At 31.3% G+C, this 21551-nt stretch overlaps 3 protein-coding genes across 3 annotated transcripts; all 3 read left to right on the plus strand.

Moving 5' to 3' along the window:
- The first annotated feature begins 8430 nt into the window (after positions 1-8430).
- On the plus strand, positions 8431-9762 carry LOC135963043 (uncharacterized). The gene has a single exon (XM_065514822.1). It carries the CDS (start codon positions 8431-8433, stop codon positions 9760-9762), a length of 1332 nt encoding a protein of 443 aa, XP_065370894.1.
- A 1135-nt stretch (positions 9763-10897) lies between these two features.
- Positions 10898-12370, plus strand: LOC135963044 (uncharacterized). The gene has a single exon (XM_065514823.1). The coding sequence runs from the start codon at positions 10898-10900 to the stop codon at positions 12368-12370; it is 1473 nt and encodes a 490-aa protein (XP_065370895.1).
- Positions 12371-12842: 472 nt separating this feature from the next.
- On the plus strand, positions 12843-15326 carry LOC135963045 (uncharacterized). The gene has a single exon (XM_065514824.1). The coding sequence runs from the start codon at positions 12843-12845 to the stop codon at positions 15324-15326; it is 2484 nt and encodes an 827-aa protein (XP_065370896.1).
- The last annotated feature ends 6225 nt before the right edge of the window (positions 15327-21551 follow it).

The raw sequence follows: 21551 nt of genomic DNA on the forward strand, positions 1-21551 counted from the left end.
GTTTTTTAAATTTTTTTTTTTTGAAAAAAAAAAATTCGGGTTAAAATTTTTTTTTCCGATTTTGACCCATTGTAGGTCCAACTTACTATGGTCTTATATACGTCGTTGCAAATGTCTTTGAAATATCTATCATTAGATATCCATATTGTCTATATTAATGTCTTAGTAATCCAGATATAGGTAAAAAATCGAGGTTGTCTTGGTTTTTTCCTCATATCTCAGCCATTTGTGGACCGATTTTGCTGATTTTAAATAGCAAAATTCTCGAAAGCATGTCTGACAGAATTATTGAAGATTTGGATCCCGAAGATATCTGAGGTCTTCAGAAAACTGATTTCAACAGACAGACAGACAGACGGACAGACAGACAGACAGACAGACGGACATGGCTTAATCGACTCCGCTATCTATAAGGATCCAGAATATATATACTTTATAGGGTCGGAAATGAAAAATGTAGAAATTACAAACGGAGTGACAAACTTATATATACCCTTCTCACGAAGCTGAAGGGTATAAAAATGGAATGAATAAAAACATATATTTTTTTTTGTTTTAAAATATATTTTCTTTATTTATAAACTTAATAGATACATGAATTTATTACAATATTTCGTTTTTATTAATCCAAGAGTTGTGATCATTTGAAAATCCCAACCATTTAACAAATGCACGATTATTTTTTATTCTTATAACCTTTTCCACAAGATAAGTATTCGGATATCTGGTTGATAGTAGCTCCTGCTCATAGAATCCACCTTTAATAGGATTTCCCATATAGTCTTCTAAAATATATGTCGTGGGATATGTAATTTGAATATGCTTTATTTTAAATATTTCTGTTGTCCAATTTGGAGTATACCCTTTTTCAAAACAATGTTTATATTTGCTGATGCGTACATTGTCACCAATATTAAACTTGTTTTTCTTAAATATTTTTATATGGTTATAAACGGTATTTAATAATAATTTTTCATTAGAAGGATTTACGTCAATAGGAGCCATTTTGATAACTCGATGGATTTTTTTATTATAATCACTAATTAGTTTTTCATACAAATCAACCCAATGATATGAACCATTATAACTGAATTCTTTCCACATCATACCTTTCAGAGTTCTGTTAAATCGTTCTACAATTGAGGCTTTCATAATGCTGTAAGTAGAATAGTGATTAATTTTATATTTTGTCATTAGATTTTTGAATAAGTTGTTGAAAAATTCTTTTCCATCATCTGTTTGCAAATTTTTTGGTCTACGGCCTAAATTAAATATGTCATTCATAGCATTTGTAACATCTAGAGCCGTTTTAGATTTTAGTGGTCGAATCCAAGCAAATTTTGAAAAGGTATCGATGACTGTTAATAAATACTTAAATCCTTTATTATATGTGGAGTAATTTCCCATTTCAACTAAATCTGCTTGCCATAAATCATCCATGCCCTTCATTATTACTCTCCGTCGTTTAAAATTTTTTCTTGCTTGGGAATGAAGCTCAATAACCAACTCTCGTTTTTCATCCATTCTTGAATTATATTAATATTTTATTTTATATTTCTTTTTTATTGGAATTGTACTGCTTGGCGGTTCACTTTTTGTAATTATTGACGTAAAAACAAAATTTTCCAGTCTTTGTACTTTATCTAACAGCGTTTCGATCTGTTCACTAAAATGTAATTTTAAAGACATCTCTCTATGAGATATCATATTTTGTATTGAATTATCAATATTATCAAGTTTTCCATCAAGTTTTTTATATTCTTGTTTATTCAATGTTGTTAAATCTTGTTGCAATTGTCTGATTTCTGTTCCCAAGTAATGTTTATTAACAGCGTCTTTTTCTTGTGTAGGAAACGAAACATTTGTGATCCTTTTGTTTTGAACATTAATGTTATTATTTTTATCCAACACAAGTCCAACAATTTGATGAATTTTTCTTTTATTTTTTTCATTTTTTATAAAATCGTTTTGACTTTTTGAGTGATGACCAAACTTATCAACAGGCATATTTTGTTATCATTTCACTATTTATTTAGGTTTATTTCTTTCTATACAATAATATTTGCTTCTTGCAATTCCTCTAAAATTGAATTAATTTCATTGCGATGATTATTGTGTCCCGCGCCTTCCGATGCAACCAATAGTCTAAGTCGATCTACTAATTCATTAGGATCGTTCCAGTATATATAGTTTGGTCTTTCATTATTGACTTTCATAAGCATTCCGTTTCCTTTATGTGTTTGTGATCTTAATGATCTTTTTGGTGTTACTGAAATTTCATCCTTAAACAATTTTTTTATAATAGTGTTATACTTTTTGCTTTTAGTGCCCTTAATTTGATTTTTGAAATTATATTGTCTTTTGTGCGCATTGGTTTTAATCAAAATATTTTTATAAATATCTAACTCATATGGTTCATAATTTGTTGGTTCTTTATGAAACAATAATTCAACCAAGCCTGGTGTAATGGCCCAATTTTGATTTCCAATGATAATTTTTTCTTCGTTTATTTCAATATCACTATTACCAAACTTCCAAACATTATGTGGGTTTTTATGTGGACCATATGTTGTATCAAGCAATTTATTTTTCTGCAATAATGATAAGTCAATAACATTCGATGAATTATTAGCTGAATTAAATGTCGAATCTACACTGATTGTATCGTTACTGCTTTCATCATCTTTAAGTTGTATGTCTTTCTTAGGGGTACTCGTTTCTACTTTAGACAACATATTATTGAAATCGAAGGAATTGTTTTGAGTGTAAATATTTTCTGCCTTAGGTTTATCATACTGAGTGTTGTTATTTTTCACAAGTTCTTTTAATGGTTCAGTTATTGGCTTAAATGTTTTTTCTAATCTCTCATCGTTTTCAGTCTCACCAACTTTTAAACTTCTATATTTTTTTTTTAAAACAGATCGAGTCTTTATTAATTCTTTAAGTAGTTGTTCATTCATGTTAATATAGATCTAGGAGATCAATACCATTGCTTGCAAGTTAATAACAGTAATAATGGTGAAACTGTTTTGCACATTCTTTTTATTCAACTATTATCAGCTTTGGATCAACTCATGAACAGCTTTGAACAGCTTTCAACAGCTCATGAACGGCTTTGAACAGCTCATGAACAGCTTTGAACAGCTCATGAACAGCTTTGAACAGCTTTCAACTGCTCATGAACGGCTTTGAACAGCTCATGAACAGCTTTGAACAGCTTTGAACAGCTCATGAACAGCTTTGAACAGCTTTGAACAGCTCATGAACAGCTCATGAACAGCTTTCAACAGCTCATGAACAGCTTTCAACAGCTTTCAACAGCTCATGAACAGCTTTTATAATTGAATAAAGTTATCAAAGAATTTTCTATATCTCCCACCATTCATCTCATTATCTTTGCTAATAACTAAAAAGCCGAATTTGTCTTGCCAACATTCACGACACATATCATAAAATTTTTCAAATGCCATATCTGTTCCAACGTGATCATTATAAACGTGACGCATATTTAATTCATCCTGTTTGAACATAATTATCATATTTGCGTTGTCTCGAATCAAATGTTTAGGAATTCTTGTATATGTTTGACATAAGTAAAAAGAATCAACATTTCTGTGGCGACCCATACAAAAATATGATCGTATATTATTTTGTTTCTCACAAGCAACATCATCGAATATCATTAGTGAATTATTTTTGGCTTCATCAGGCGGTATAACACTCTCATTATCACTAAATGTAAAATATCCCATCCCTGTTATAGGTGCCATGAGTTTTTCCAAGTACTGATATTTTGGTTGATAGAGCGATTTTGAATATAAATATATGTTCTCAAATTTTAGACCATTCGGACTTTCAATGAGACTAAGCATAACATTAGTCTTCCCACAATTAGATGGACCAACAATTAGAGCCCTAATGCTGTTCGGTAATAAACTACTATGACGTAGTTTTGTATTTGCATCAGTAGAAAAGTCCATGTTTCTCACGGAAATATTTTTGTCTTGTTTTATTAAACGCATTTTGATAACTAATCAATTTTGTTTGTTTGTCAAAGTATATATAAGATGTTACACATTAATATTTTATTCATTTCAGAAAAAGTTATGAAAGGACAAGGTATATTAAATAATTTAATCGACCTTTTACCAATAGAGCTTCATGTACCCGGATATCAATTTTGCGGACCAGGAACAAAATTAAAAAAACGTTTAGCTAGAGGAGATAAAGGCATTAATCCATTAGATGCTGCTTGTAAAGAACATGATATAGCTTATTCGCAAAGTAATGATTCAACAGAACGCAGTCAAGCTGACAAAGTATTAACTGAAAGAGCTTGGGAACGAGTTTTAGCGAAAGATAGTAGTATTGGTGAAAAGACAAGTGCATATATAGTGACCAATGCAATGAAGACAAAAACAAAACTTGGTATGGGACTCCAAAACAAAAAACTGCTCTGCAATAAAAAACTGTTTTTGAAAACTATTAAAACTGCTACCAATATGTTGAAGAAAGAGAAACCTCAGGATATACAAGATGCTATTAAAATCGCTCACAAAGTTATTAATAAATCATTTAAAGGAAATAAACATAATGTCATTGTTCCACGGATTATAAAACTTCCCAAAACTGGTGGATTCTTACCACTTATTCCAATTCTAACTGCACTTGGAGCATTAGGCAGTATAACTTCGGGAGCTACATCAATTGCAAAAGCTGTTACCTCTGCTAAAAATGCTAAGAAAAAGTTAGATGAATCTACACGTCACAATAAAGCAATGGAATCTATTGCCATGGGAAAAGGACTATATCTTAAACCATACAAGAGAGGTTATGGTATAATTTGTAAAAATTCAAAAAACTATTAAATATGCTACCCAACAGACCACTCACAGATGCAGATATCATGAAGTTTGCTAATAGAAATATTCATAATTTTAGAGGCGTTTTTATGCGAGATATTCTTCCAAAACGATCTAAACAAGCAGAGTGTGGAATAGTTAATTTGGATTCTTCAACTGGTAGTGGCACTCATTGGGTAGCATATTATAAAAACAATAATGATTTGGAATATTTTGATAGTTTTGGAAATTTACAACCACCGTTGGAAATCATAAAATATTTGGGTAAAAACATCAAATACAATCATGAGCGAAAACAACAATATAATACATTTAATTGTGGACACTTGTGTTTAGAATTTCTATATAAGAAAAATAAAAATAAATAAATACAAAAAAAATTCTTTTAAAAAGTGCTTTTTATTTAATTTTCATATGGTATAAAAGTATTTTGATAATAAATAATATTTTTTTATTAAGTCTTCAACCATTTTCTTTTGCTTTTCAAAGTTTATTTCATATCGTTCAGGAATCACTTCAGCATCTTCTTGTAAGCAACTTATAAGTCCGCATTTATAATGTAGTATATCATCTTTTTTTTCACGTTCATCTATTAACTTTAGAAAATGTTTGATTAATTCCACATGCTCTAAAAAAATACATCCATCAAAATCCTTTAAAAATTGTATAATAGTTATGCGAGACATCATTTCAAAACAGCTATGCTAATAAGAATAGTAAATTTTAAAATTTGTTCTATCTTTATATAAAGAAATAAATTAAAAAACTAAAATTTTTTTGTTTTATATATTTTTAATTATTTCTATTATTATAATTATTATTATTATTTTATAAAATACTATATTCTAATAGAAAATTAATGTTTCGCCTTTTTACTACTTTCCCAGCCAAAGTAGGGTTGTGCGTTGGGGATAAACATCAGATCCTCATCATCTGCTTCTATCGAATTTCCATATTCAGCAATCTCTTCTAATTCTATGATATAGTTCCCAGTTATTATATCCGTCTTTTTGCTCAGCAGAAATTGCTCCTCAGAGGTCCCCTCAATAGCAGCATCTTCCAAAGCGTTATATCTTTTTGGAAGGTATAGCATCCACTCCTCCAACTCCGCTATCACAACATTTCCGTACTTGTTGTTATGGCGAAACATCCGAAGAACCTTATATGGTTTACCAGTTTCAATGTCCTTTACGGAGCAGTATTGTTTGCTCCTCAATTTATTAAAGGCGGCTACAATATCCCTGTTCGTCATTCTGGAGGTCATATTTCTTTTTATTTGCAATTGAATGTTTGACTTCTACTGAATAGTTACTGTTTTAAAACACTGTATTTATACATATTTGTTTAAAATATTTAGAAAAAATGTATTATAAGTATGTTGTGATATGAGGATACATTCTATTCTTTCTTTATTTTCTACAATAACAACGGATACAATATACATAATCTTTCTTTAAAACAATTGTGCCGGATGTCTGACTCAATTCTAGACCTAAAACCAAACAATATGTGGTGATGTTGTCGTCTATAATTCCAGACAAGTATATCTTATTTTCTACAATCACAACGGTTACTGTATAAAAGGATTCTTAAAATAAAGCGGGAATTTGTCGCCGCCTTTAGAATTCAAAAATTATCAGTTTACAAAATGTGTTCTATTACAAGGCCGGATGCATTCAAATATTAAGAAACTAGATTTTTAGCATTTTCTATTGGCTTCTTCTATCAGCATGAAAATTACGAAATAGTAGATTTTTATTTCTTTGTTTTTAAAGTTTATTTGAAAACTATAAATTACCCTTCTGTTATCATTTTTCTACATATTTTTCTTAAATCTATTATTTCTAAGTCAAATTTATAAAAAAAAAAGGACGGATGTGGTTTGTCTGATAAAAACCGATAAAATATTGCATTATTTTTAGAAATCAGAATATATTTAAAATTTTTCTTAAAGTATATTTTTAAAAACAACAAACATTTTTCAAAACAATGAAAAATAATTTTTTAACATTTAAAAAATTTTTCTACGGGCGTGAAAAAAAAAATTTTAAAAAATATGCTCGATTCATTTCTCTTCATGCTCTAAAATGTTTGTTTAAAGTTTAAACAATAAAAAATAATTTTTTATCATTTAAAAATTTTTTCTATAGGCAAGAAAATAAGACCAAAGAGGAAACAACGTGGAAAAAAAATGTGTGAGATAAGAATTTTTTAAAACAATGGAAAATTTTCTAGTTTTCATAGTAAAAGTCGAATCCCCTTTCATTTTCATCGTAAAAGTCGAATTCCATTGTTTTAAAAAAATTAAAAAAAAAAAGTTGCTTCCCCATTCATTTTCATCGTAGTTGCCTCCCCATTCGTTTTCATCGTAGTCGCACCCCCATTCTTCATCTACTTCAAGCAATCCAGATATCAAAAAATTTAGCTTCCTAGCTCTTTAGGGGCTAGGAAGCGATTTATATGAATTCGTTTACTTGGGTAATTTTGGGACATTTTTCGAAAAATGTCCGATATACCCACATTCATATGGAATACTGATTATCCTAGCTACTTAAGTTATACCTTATTAGAAAGCTACGTTCTCAAGCAATCCAAATATAAATATAAATTGCGAATTATATGAAGTCGTTAAAAACTTGGGTAATTTTGGGACATTTTTCGAAAAATGTCCGATATACCCGCATTCATATCGGGTACTGATTACGCTAGCTACTTAAGTTATACCTTATTAGAAAGCTATGTTCTCAAGCAATCCAAACAATTAGTTACAACAAAAACATCACGGATAGACATAGAGAAAATAGAGACAAACTTACACGCAAAGTTATTGAACATAGAGATAAAAGATACACATACAAACACAACATATACAAGATCAGAGATCAGAAAGATTGAAAAGGAGATGAAAAATACACTTGACAAAATGGAACTTACGAAATTCAAGAACCAACAGTGGGATAAATTTTACAATATCAGATCGAGGATAAAACTTACACATTCAATGAAGATGACGAAATTGAAACACGAGAAGTTTGAGAAACTGAACCTCGTATACAATGACGACTGGTTTATTAACCACACGAGTATAGAGTTTGAAATGGAACATAAATGGTTATTATCACTGGGGAACAAGTTTGCAATACCAGTAGATAGAAAGAATTTCACACCTATACCGCTTATAGCTGACATGGAACAATGGGTTTAGGGTATAAAAGATGATACAGAAAAGGACATAACGCGATCGAAAATAGCGAACAGAATTGCATACTTCAAAAGGAATCTTAGGAATACGGGGAAAGATAAATTTATACTGAGTATATACGAGGTCACCAGGAACTTCATTAAGAAACACGAGAAGGACATAATTATAACTACGGCAGACAAGGGGAATAAAACTGTGATATTATATAGGAGAGATTATATGGAGAAAATGTACCAATTATTAGATGACAAGAGCACATACAGGAAAATTGAAATTGACCCAACAACTAGTCTTCAGAAAAGGAACAATAACTTAATTACACAATTGGGAAAAGATGGGTACATTACCAGATACGAGAAATTCAACATGACGACACAAGCGGCAGCAGCACCTGAGTTATATGGACTGCCAAAGATACACAAAGACGGAATACCACTTCGACCGATATCTGCATCCATGAAGGTACCGTGTTACAGTCTTTCGAAGTATATTGGAACAATTTTGAGGAATATTGTGTCGCCCAAATACAATATACAAAATTCAGTAGAATTAAAACGAAAACTGGAAAGCGTCTCATTGGAAAATGACGATATTATGGTCTCTTTCGACGTGGTATCATTATTCACTAATATACCGATTCACTTGGCTATAAGGAATATACTTGACGAATGGAAAACACTTAAGGAACACACGGCAATACCAAGGCAAACATTTTTGAAAATTCTTCAGTTTTGTTTAACTGATAATAACTATCTCACTTTTGACAATAAATTTTACCATCAAACATATGGTATGCCAATGGGAAACCCCCTATCGCCAACAATTGCAAATATTGTACTTGACACACTACTGGACGATGTAATTGACGAATTAAGGGCTAATAATATAGAGATTAAGTTTATCACTAAGTATGTGGATGACTTGTTTGCGATTATAAGGAAATCGGACGAAGAGAAGATATTAAAAACAATGAACGTTTATCACAATAAGATACAATTTACAATAGAACGCGAGAAGAATATGTCAATACCGTATCTGGACATCAATATCATCAAGGATAATGGAAGAATAAGGACAAATTGGTACACGAAACCCACATCTTCAGGTAGAATGGTTAACTTCAACTCTACACAACCATTGAAAATGAAGATAAGTACAGCGACGAATTTAATAAGGAAAGTATTACAGATAAGTGATGTTGAATACAGGAAAACCAATATTAATAGAATAAGAAAAATACTTACAAAGAATAGTTACCCAACATATATGACGAACAATTTAATCAACAAAGTACTAAAATATGAAAAACAGCAGAAAAATCCAAACACTGAGGAGGAAAAAGTTTTTTACAGTGTACCATTTATTCCCAAACTAACGGAGACAAAAACAATGAAGAGAATGATCACAGAGAAAACAACAACAATAGCTTACAAATCAAATATGACACTGAGGCATCTATTTACAAACAACAAAACAAAAATTGACAAACTTAAGAGTGATAATGTGGTCTATGAGATAAAATGTGACGGTAATGAAAGGGAGAGATGTAACTTGGTTTACATTGGTACGACAAAGAGAATGTTGGGGACGAGAGTTAATGAACACAAAACAGATATTGAAAAAGGAAAAATAACGACGGCATTATCTCTGCACGTAAAGGAGTGCAATCATAAGATATCAAAAAATTTAGCTTCCTAGCTCTTTAGGGGCTAGGAAGCGATTTATATGAATTCGTTTACTTGGGTAATTTTGGGACATTTTTCGAAAAATGTCCGATATACCCACATTCATATGGAATACTGATTATCCTAGCTACTTAAGTTATACCTTATTAGAAAGCTACGTTCTCAAGCAATCCAAATATAAATATAAATTGCGAATTATATGAAGTCGTTAAAAACTTGGGTAATTTTGGGACATTTTTCGAAAAATGTCCGATATACCCGCATTCATATCGGGTACTGATTACGCTAGCTACTTAAGTTATACCTTATTAGAAAGCTATGTTCTCAAGCAATCCAAACAATTAGTTACAACAAAAACATCACGGATAGACATAGAGAAAATAGAGACAAACTTACACGCAAAGTTATTGAACATAGAGATAAAAGATACACATACAAACACAACATATACAAGATCAGAGATCAGAAAGATTGAAAAGGAGATGAAAAATACACTTGACAAAATGGAACTTACGAAATTCAAGAACCAACAGTGGGATAAATTTTACAATATCAGATCGAGGATAAAACTTACACATTCAATGAAGATGACGAAATTGAAACACGAGAAGTTTGAGAAACTGAACCTCGTATACAATGACGACTGGTTTATTAACCACACGAGTATAGAGTTTGAAATGGAACATAAATGGTTATTATCACTGGGGAACAAGTTTGCAATACCAGTAGATAGAAAGAATTTCACACCTATACCGCTTATAGCTGACATGGAACAATGGGTTCAGGGTATAAAAGATGATACAGAAAAGGACATAACGCGATCGAAAATAGCGAACAGAATTGCATACTTCAAAAGGAATCTTAGGAATACGGGGAAAGATAAATTTATACTGAGTATATACGAGGTCACCAGGAACTTCATTAAGAAACACGAGAAGGACATAATTATAACTACGGCAGACAAGGGGAATAAAACTGTGATATTATATAGGAGAGATTATATGGAGAAAATGTACCAATTATTAGATGACAAGAGCACATACAGGAAAATTGAAATTGACCCAACAACTAGTCTTCAGAAAAGGAACAATAACTTAATTACACAATTGGGAAAAGATGGGTACATTACCAGATACGAGAAATTCAACATGACGACACAAGCGGCAGCAGCACCTGAGTTATATGGACTGCCAAAGATACACAAAGACGGAATACCACTTCGACCGATATCTGCATCCATGAAGGTACCGTGTTACAGTCTTTCGAAGTATATTGGAACAATTTTGAGGAATATTGTGTCGCCCAAATACAATATACAAAATTCAGTAGAATTAAAACGAAAACTGGAAAGCGTCTCATTGGAAAATGACGATATTATGGTCTCTTTCGACGTGGTATCATTATTCACTAATATACCGATTCACTTGGCTATAAGGAATATACTTGACAAATGGAAAACACTTAAGGAACACACGGCAATACCAAGGCAAACATTTTTGAAAATTCTTCAGTTTTGTTTAACTGATAATAACTATCTCACTTTTGACAATAAATTTTACCATCAAACATATGGTATGCCAATGGGAAACCCCCTATCGCCAACAATTGCAAATATTGTACTTGACACACTACTGGACGATGTAATTGACGAATTAAGGGCTAATAATATAGAGATTAAGTTTATCACTAAGTATGTGGATGACTTGTTTGCGATTATAAGGAAATCGGACGAAGAGAAGATATTAAAAACAATGAACGTTTATCACAATAAGATACAATTTACAATAGAACGCGAGAAGAATATGTCAATACCGTATCTGGACATCAATATCATCAAGGATAATGGAAGAATAAGGACAAATTGGTACACGAAACCCACATCTTCAGGTAGAATGGTTAACTTCAACTCTACACAACCATTGAAAATGAAGATAAGTACAGCGACGAATTTAATAAGGAAAGTATTACAGATAAGTGATGTTGAATACAGGAAAACCAATATTAATAGAATAAGAAAAATACTTACAAAGAATAGTTACCCAACATATATGACGAACAATTTAATCAACAAAGTACTAAAATATGAAAAACAGCAGAAAAATCCAAACACTGAGGAGGAAAAAGTTTTTTACAGTGTACCATTTATTCCCAAACTAACGGAGACAAAAACAATGAAGAGAATGATCACAGAGAAAACAACAACAATAGCTTACAAATCAAATATGACACTGAGGCATCTATTTACAAACAACAAAACAAAAATTGACAAACTTAAGAGTGATAATGTGGTCTATGAGATAAAATGTGACGGTAATGAAAGGGAGAGATGTAACTTGGTTTACATTGGTACGACAAAGAGAATGTTGGGGACGAGAGTTAATGAACACAAAACAGATATTGAAAAAGGAAAAATAACGACGGCATTATCTCTGCACGTAAAGGAGTGCAATCATAAGATGGATTTTGACAATATTAAGATATTGGACAGAGAACAAAAAGAGAACAAACGATACACTCTTGAAAGCTTAAGAATACAACAAAAAATACACAATACAATGAACACGAAAGAGGACAAGGATAACACAAAACTGCAATATTCCGCGCCAATATTTAATTATTAAATCAGTTGAAGTTCTGTGATATTAGTATTAAGTTTGACTTATAGTATATGTTTGTGTTGTAATGATTATTTATTTATTTATTAATTCTGTGTCGTGAAGTCCAGTTTTTTAAATAATAAGTTAATTGACAATGTAAACAATAGAATTTCGTAAGTTGAACTGTGATATCTTAAGTTTTTCAATGATTTATAATAAAATATTTATATGTTTTTGTCGCTAGAATTCAACAATAAAAGAAAACCCCTGAAGAAGTTTGAAACAAACAAACGAAACGTTGGGTAAATAATAATAAAAATGAAAATACTTTGATTTTTATTTACACATTTGGTAACAAATGATTGACCATAAATAGCCCGTAAGATTGGAATCTTAAAAACTAAAATTGTCAACATCATTGGTCATAAATAGAAAACTAGAAAATTAACTATCGGAGGGCCCGCCGAAGAGAGGAGGTGAAACGAAAAATAACATCATGACGACAAAAATAAGTATGGAAAGTTTCTTCGAGAAAATTAGGAACAAATACAACATTCATACTAGCAGCTTACTGAAGAAATATAGCAGAGAGATGGAGAGATTGGCTAAATTGATGGAGAGAACAACATTTTTACAAGAATGCAGACACATGGGAATCATACCAACACATGTAAGAAACAGTACAAGAACATTAAAACAATTAGTTACAACAAAAACATCACGGATAGACATAGAGAAAATAGAGACAAACTTACACGCAAAGTTATTGAACATAGAGATAAAAGATACACATACAAACACAACATATACAAGATCAGAGATCAGAAAGATTGAAAAGGAGATGAAAAATACACTTGACAAAATGGAACTTACGAAATTCAAGAACCAACAGTGGGATAAATTTTACAATATCAGATCGAGGATAAAACTTACACATTCAATGAAGATGACGAAATTGAAACACGAGAAGTTTGAGAAACTGAACCTCGTATACAATGACGACTGGTTTATTAACCACACGAGTATAGAGTTTGAAATGGAACATAAATGGTTATTATCACTGGGGAACAAGTTTGCAATACCAGTAGATAGAAAGAATTTCACACCTATACCGCTTATAGCTGACATGGAACAATGGGTTCAGGGTATAAAAGATGATACAGAAAAGGACATAACGCGATCGAAAATAGCGAACAGAATTGCATACTTCAAAAGGAATCTTAGGAATACGGGGAAAGATAAATTTATACTGAGTATATACGAGGTCACCAGGAACTTCATTAAGAAACACGAGAAGGACATAATTATAACTACGGCAGACAAGGGGAATAAAACTGTGATATTATATAGGAGAGATTATATGGAGAAAATGTACCAATTATTAGATGACAAGAGCACATACAGGAAAATTGAAATTGACCCAACAACTAGTCTTCAGAAAAGGAACAATAACTTAATTACACAATTGGGAAAAGATGGGTACATTACCAGATACGAGAAATTCAACATGACGACACAAGCGGCAGCAGCACCTGAGTTATATGGACTGCCAAAGATACACAAAGACGGAATACCACTTCGACCGATATCTGCATCCATGAAGGTACCGTGTTACAGTCTTTCGAAGTATATTGGAACAATTTTGAGGAATATTGTGTCGCCCAAATACAATATACAAAATTCAGTAGAATTAAAACGAAAACTGGAAAGCGTCTCATTGGAAAATGACGATATTATGGTCTCTTTCGACGTGGTATCATTATTCACTAATATACCGATTCACTTGGCTATAAGGAATATACTTGACAAATGGAAAACACTTAAGGAACACACGGCAATACCAAGGCAAACATTTTTGAAAATTCTTCAGTTTTGTTTAACTGATAATAACTATCTCACTTTTGACAATAAATTTTACCATCAAACATATGGTATGCCAATGGGAAACCCCCTATCGCCAACAATTGCAAATATTGTACTTGACACACTACTGGACGATGTAATTGACGAATTAAGGGCTAATAATATAGAGATTAAGTTTATCACTAAGTATGTGGATGACTTGTTTGCGATTATAAGGAAATCGGACGAAGAGAAGATATTAAAAACAATGAACGTTTATCACAATAAGATACAATTTACAATAGAACGCGAGAAGAATATGTCAATACCGTATCTGGACATCAATATCATCAAGGATAATGGAAGAATAAGGACAAATTGGTACACGAAACCCACATCTTCAGGTAGAATGGTTAACTTCAACTCTACACAACCATTGAAAATGAAGATAAGTACAGCGACGAATTTAATAAGGAAAGTATTACAGATAAGTGATGTTGAATACAGGAAAACCAATATTAATAGAATAAGAAAAATACTTACAAAGAATAGTTACCCAACATATATGACGAACAATTTAATCAACAAAGTACTAAAATATGAAAAACAGCAGAAAAATCCAAACACTGAGGAGGAAAAAGTTTTTTACAGTGTACCATTTATTCCCAAACTAACGGAGACAAAAACAATGAAGAGAATGATCACAGAGAAAACAACAACAATAGCTTACAAATCAAATATGACACTGAGGCATCTATTTACAAACAACAAAACAAAAATTGACAAACTTAAGAGTGATAATGTGGTCTATGAGATAAAATGTGACGGTAATGAAAGGGAGAGATGTAACTTGGTTTACATTGGTACGACAAAGAGAATGTTGGGGACGAGAGTTAATGAACACAAAACAGATATTGAAAAAGGAAAAATAACGACGGCATTATCTCTGCACGTAAAGGAGTGCAATCATAAGATGGATTTTGACAATATTAAGATATTGGACAGAGAACAAAAAGAGAACAAACGATACACTCTTGAAAGCTTAAGAATACAACAAAAAATACACAATACAATGAACACGAAAGAGGACAAGGATAACACAAAACTGCAATATTCCGCTGCAATATTTAATTATTAAATCAGTTGAAGTTCTGTGATATTAGTATTAAGTTTGACTTATAGTATATGTTTGTGTTGTAATGATTATTTATTTATTTATTAATTCTGTATCGTGAAGTCCAGTTTTTTAAATAATAAGTTAATTAACAATGTAAACAATAGAATTTCGTAAGTTGAACTGTGATATCTTAAGTTTTTCAATGATTTATAATAAAATATTTATATGTTTTTGTCGCTAGAATTCAACAATAAAAGAAAACCCCTGAAGAAGTTTGAAACAAACAAACGAAACGTTGGGTAAATAATAATAAAAATGAAAATACTTTGATTTTTATTTACACATTTGGTAACAAATGATTGACCATAAATAGCCCGTAAGATTGGAATCTTAAAAACTAAAAAAAAAAAAAAAAAAAAAAAAAAAAAAAAAAAAAAACATTTAGCTTCCTAGCTCTTTAGGGGCCTCCAAAATTGCGATTTATATGAAGTCGTTAAAAACTTGGGTAATTTTGGGACATTTTTCGAAAAATGTCGGGTACTAATTATGCTAGCTACTTAAGTTATAGCTTAGTAGAAAGCTACATTCTCAAGCAATCCAAATATCGAAAAATTTTGCTTCCTAGCTCTTTAGGGGCCTCCAAAATTGCGAATTATATGAAGTCGTTAAAAACTTGGGTAATTTTGGGACATTTTTCGAAAAATGTCCGATATACCCGCATTTATATCGGGTACTAATTATGCTAGCTACTTAAGTTATACCTTATGAGAATGCTACATTCTCAAGCAATCCAGATATCAAAAAATTTAGCTTCCTAGCTCTTTAGGGGCTAGGAAGCGATTTATATGAATTCGTTTACTTGGGTAATTTTGGGACATTTTTCGAAAAATGTCCGATATACCCACATTCATATGGGATACTGATTATGCTAGCTACTTAAGTTATACCTTATTAGAAAGCTACGTTCTCAAGCATGTTACGCGCCGGCTAGATCTTTGTAGTAATGTCTAAATGTCTAAGGAAAGATCTCTGAAGAAATATAAGTCAGGAGGCATGTTAGGTCTAATTTCCCAGCTAGCTACTAAGGGATTTGGTTACGTGGTTCTTAACCCAAATTTCTAGCGCGTTACATATAAAAATCTTCTTTCATGCCAAATTAATAAAACCAAAAGTAGATTAAAATAATGAATTTTTAAAAATTAGAAATAGTTGTTATGAGGCTTGATGTTCTGCCAAAGGGTACAATTGTTCCCACCCATCTGATGTTCTGTATATCAGACACCTATGACAATCATAATACCCTATAGTTTAAACGGATTGTCCCTAAATAAAAATCTAGACTGATTAATCTAATTTATATATTGCTAATTCTGTCATTCCCAAAATAATTAAATGCTTATAGATTCATGTTTAAATTCAAAATATTGACATGTTTATTAAAAGAAAATTAAGAAAAATAAATGTTGATAAAGAAAATTAATAATAATATAATCTAACCATTTGTATATAATTTTAATATTCACGTATAATTGAATAAAAGAAGAAGAGATTAAAAAGAATAAAACAAAATCATAAACATAGATATATTCAATTTACATTGATTGTAAGTAACACTTTGAGTTGCATTACTAGACTAATACATTATGCAAATAAACAAAATTGATGAGAACTAGATTGACTAATGAAACGGACGGAATCGGACTAATAATATCATTAATAATAAAGATAATAAAAAAAAATACTAATGAGAGTAAGAGATAATTATTAATTTTGCATTACTTACAGAATGTTATGTTGTTGTTATTTGTTATTTTGTTTAAAATTTCATACCATTTCGTTCCGGTGTTGGGCCCAGCAAAGGAATGTGGTGATGATCATGATGACGTTGACAATTTCTATTTTTAGAATAATCTCAATATAAATTAATAATTCTTGTTACTCTCTAGTTAAGATACATCAAAAAAAATGCGTAATAAAATAAAATAGGGTTTGCAGTACTTAAAATTAAATATATAGGATTTTAGTTATAATTAGAAATATTCATATTTAATTAATGTGGGTAAATTGTAATTATAAAAATTAAATACAAAGCATTTTAATTGTGCTAAATAAGGAAAAATATATAAGTTTTAGTATAGGTTGTACATATTGAAAAAAAAGGATTTTACTTAAATAAAATATTTTAATTCATATTCTAAGATTTTAATGTTAATATTTCGCAAAATTTAGGTTGATAATTATGTATGTATATAAAAGAATAGGTTAATATTTTATGTGATTTTAGATTTTATATCATTTTATATATATATTAGATTTTTAAGCTAAATTTGTAAGTTTTAAATAATAGTTTAATCCATAATTAATCGTAATATGAAGTATTTAAATTTTAAGTAGTAATTATGTAGTTCATAGTAGTTTTTTGTTTTTGATAGTTCTAAGTGAAAATATAGGTTTTTAGGTTATTTTTAATTAATAATAGACTTATATAATTAGTATTAGAAATAATTAATTAATTTTATATATATAGTTGAGCGTAGGTTTAGAAAAAGAAATACTTGGTTATGTCAGGGAAAATATTACCAAATGGCGGATGATCACGTTATTAAAAGGGGTCACGTGTTCCAGAGGCCTAAGGTTTTGGCCAGGTTTATGAAGCCTCTTGCTCTAGATCACGCTGATGATGTTGAAAATCTGGGTTTGTGGTGATTAAGAAAAGCCAAATTGTATGGTCCAACAATAAAAGATGTCTTACTTTGAAATCACGTTGGCACACTAATCTTGGAAAGGTTTTATATATTTGTCGTCACTTCTATTTCCCAGTCCTTTTGATGATTTAAACTGGATTTCCTTTAAATTCCGGATTGTGTGCCAAAATTTGGACAATGTACCATAAAAATGGTTAGAATTCCTAAAGCAAATCTATTGTTAGGTTTATTTAAATTAGAATTCTAAACCAAATTTTACCTTTTTAATATTCTCAAATGATGAAATTATAAAGTTGTGAAGAATTATGTACAGTCTTATACACATTTAATTTTAAATAAAATTTTTCGACTTAAACACTTTTTGCTTTATTTTTCTAATTTTAGCGAGTTTATTACCGCACTGTTTTAAATCTTGATTTCAATTAAACGTTCAAGAAGTTGGATGACAAAATTAGAGTCAAAGTGGAGGAATAATTAGTGTACATCAAAATATACATATAAATTTAACGGGATTGGCATTCCTCTTGTAGACGATCTCTTTCTCACAATTTATTTATTAGTCTATATGCCAATTACGACGTAATTACCCAAAAAAAATATATGATCTCTCACTATAAAAGTTGTATGTATAAAAAAAAATCTCTCATGCTATAAAAAGTAACCTATAGATAAGTATAGGGTTTTCGATAACTGAATTTATTTGATTTAAAAATTTGTAGGTGTTAAGTTTTATAACAATTTTACCATTAAAAAAAATCCGTAACAAACCTGCTTCGTCCAGAGATTTCATATCAAATGGCGAACAGGAAAGATTTTTTTAATTTTTCATTTCAATTATTTTTAACGAACAAGAAAGTTATTTTGTAATATTTCTGAAATTAACATTTTCCCAATTGTTTAACAAATTTTATTAGGCTAATTCTTTATGGATTTGACTTCAAGAAGAAAAAATTTAATCAGCAAGAAATTCGGTATGACTAGATTCAATACAAAAAAAAAAAAAGAATAAGTAAGATATCAAATTTGCTACAATAATGAAAATTTAGTGAAGAAATATAAAACAGTCTGATTCAAATAAGTAGAAAAGGAAAATCAAATGTGTGGCTCGACCCACGATAAGCCGGGTAAAATTACTTTTTTAGATCAGATGTGTGATAACGTCCTACATAGGTACCCTTGAGGTCTTCGATATCATAAAGATTGTTTCCAATTCGATCTCTTATTCTGCATTTAATGAACTTTGGAAAAAACTTCTTGTTAACAGCCTTAACCATGTTACTTAAAACATGATTTTTTCTAAAAACTGTTTGTCCCTTTTCAAATTGTATCGGCCTTGTTCTCAAATTGTATGTTTTACTGGCCTTTTGGTGAGCTATATTCAAGTTCTCTCGTAAGTTACTCCTAACTTTTTGCATTTTGTCGACATTTTCAGAGATGATACAATCTTCACCAGTAAGACAACCAATTTTTTCTAATATTTTGTAACTAGAGCCATGTTGTACCATATTTTGTCCAAATGTGGCGTAGTATGGTGAACATTTTATAGACGAGTGGTAATCACTTCGTAGGATGGACAGGATTTGTGGGATAAATTTGTCCCAATCTCTGTGGTCTTTGTGGCCGTCTAAGAAATGTCTAATTTTGGTTACGATCTCTCTATTTGCCCTCTCCGACGCATTCGATTGTGGTGCGTAGAAACCTGTCTTAATATGTTCTATTTCATATAATTTAAAAAACTCAGTCATTTCCCTAGAAACGAATTGTTTCCCATTATCACTGTGGACAAATCTCGGGACACCAAAAGTTGGGAAAATGTCATTCTGAAAATATGTAATAACGTTAGCAGAAGTTGCAGCTTTTAGCGGTTTCAGAAAAATAAATTTGGTTAAGTGATCCAAACATATAAAGATCATTGAATTTTTAACTTTCGTATATGGGTAAGGTCCCAAGAAATCGCAATAAAATCGTTCAAAAGGGCGACTAGTATGGAATTGTTTACCCATTGGAGGCTTGGAAATTTGGTTTGAAGATTTTATTACTTTGCATTTTTCACAATTGTTTACGTACAACTTGACGTCATTGACCATTGTTGGCCAGAAATATTTTTGACGTATCCTAGCAAGAGTTTTTGTGAAACCTCCATGACAACATGTAATTGAATCATGAGCAGATTGTATTACCTTCTTCGATAATGAATTCGGTATCCACAAACGCCATAAGTTCTCTTCCTCTTCGCTACCTTGTCGAAATTTGACCCGTTTATAAACAAGGTTATTTGTTAATACAATATCTGACAACTTTTGACTCTCGCTTTCCACTGTTTTTCTAAGTTCCTCATATTCTACATCTTTAAATTCGGGGGCAAAAATATCAATTTCAGGGGGTACTTCAAATGAAACAATTTCGTCAACATCCATTCGAGAAAGACAGTCAGGGACAATGTTTAAGGAGCCTTTACGGTGTTCAATCCGAAAATCATAGCGTTGCAACCTTAGGCTCCATCTAGCCAATCGACCACTTAAGTCCTTTTGGGACATTAACCATTTCAAAGAGGAATGGTCGGTGATTATTCGAAATGAAAGGCCCTCAATATATGGTCTAAACCGATTCACACAGACTACAGCTGCCATACACTCCAGCTCTGTCACAGTGTAATTTCGCTGGGATTTATTCAGCTTTTGCGAGACAAAAGCTATAGGGTGTTCTTTTCCAAATTCATCAAATTGAAATATAACTCCCCCAACACCAATTTTTGACGCGTCACATTGTATAATAAATTCGCGGTCAAAGTTTGGTTGGGCCAACACAGGCGCAGAAGATAAGGCATCTTTTAATTTCTCAAAAGATATTTTTGCTTCTTCTGTGAGTGTAAATGGCTTACAACTCTTTTTGAGGCAATCTGTAAGAGGACCGGCCAAGTCTGCAAAATTACTGATAAAAGTTCTATACCAATTGGCCATGCCAATGAATCGCCTGACCTGTTTTGGCGTCTTTGGTATTGGAAAGTTCCTAATTGAGGATACTTTATCAGGGTCTACTTTCAAAGTTCCATTTCCGACTACGTAGCCTAAATAACGGATTTCTGTCTGACAGAATTTGCTTTTACTGACGTTTATTGTCAGTTTTGCCATTTTAAGACAGTTTGCAACTTCCTTCAAGAGACTCATATGAGAGTCAAAATCTGGACTACAGACAAGCAAATCGTCCAAGTATATAAATACGTTCTCTCGCAATCTAGACGGTATAACCTTGTCCATAAGTCTACTCATGGTTTGAGGACCATTACATAGACCAAATGGCATGTACTTATAATGGTACAAAGGTTTGCCTGGAACTACAAAAGCCGTCTTTTCTTTCGAGGAATTTGTCAGTCTAATTTGGAGGAATGCGTCTTTGAGATCAATGCCAGTAATGAAAAATGTATCTTTCAACCTGCTCAGTAATCCGTTTATATGGGGAAGCGGATACGAGTCCTTTTTCGTTACAGCATTGAGCTTACGCGAGTCTATACAGAGACGAACCTTCCCTGGTTTTCTTACCA

This window comes from Calliphora vicina, unplaced genomic scaffold, assembly GCF_958450345.1.
Source record: "Calliphora vicina unplaced genomic scaffold, idCalVici1.1 scaffold_34, whole genome shotgun sequence".
NCBI lineage: Eukaryota > Metazoa > Arthropoda > Insecta > Diptera > Calliphoridae > Calliphora > Calliphora vicina.

What these genes read in the sequence shown, in the direction of transcription:
- LOC135963043 (XM_065514822.1), top strand. Translation starts at nt 8,431, where the DNA reads ATGACGACACAAGCGGCAGCAGCACCTGAGTTATATGGACTGCCAAAG.
- LOC135963045 (XM_065514824.1), top strand. Translation starts at nt 12,843, where the DNA reads ATGACGACAAAAATAAGTATGGAAAGTTTCTTCGAGAAAATTAGGAAC.
- LOC135963044 (XM_065514823.1), top strand. Translation starts at nt 10,898, where the DNA reads ATGACGACACAAGCGGCAGCAGCACCTGAGTTATATGGACTGCCAAAG.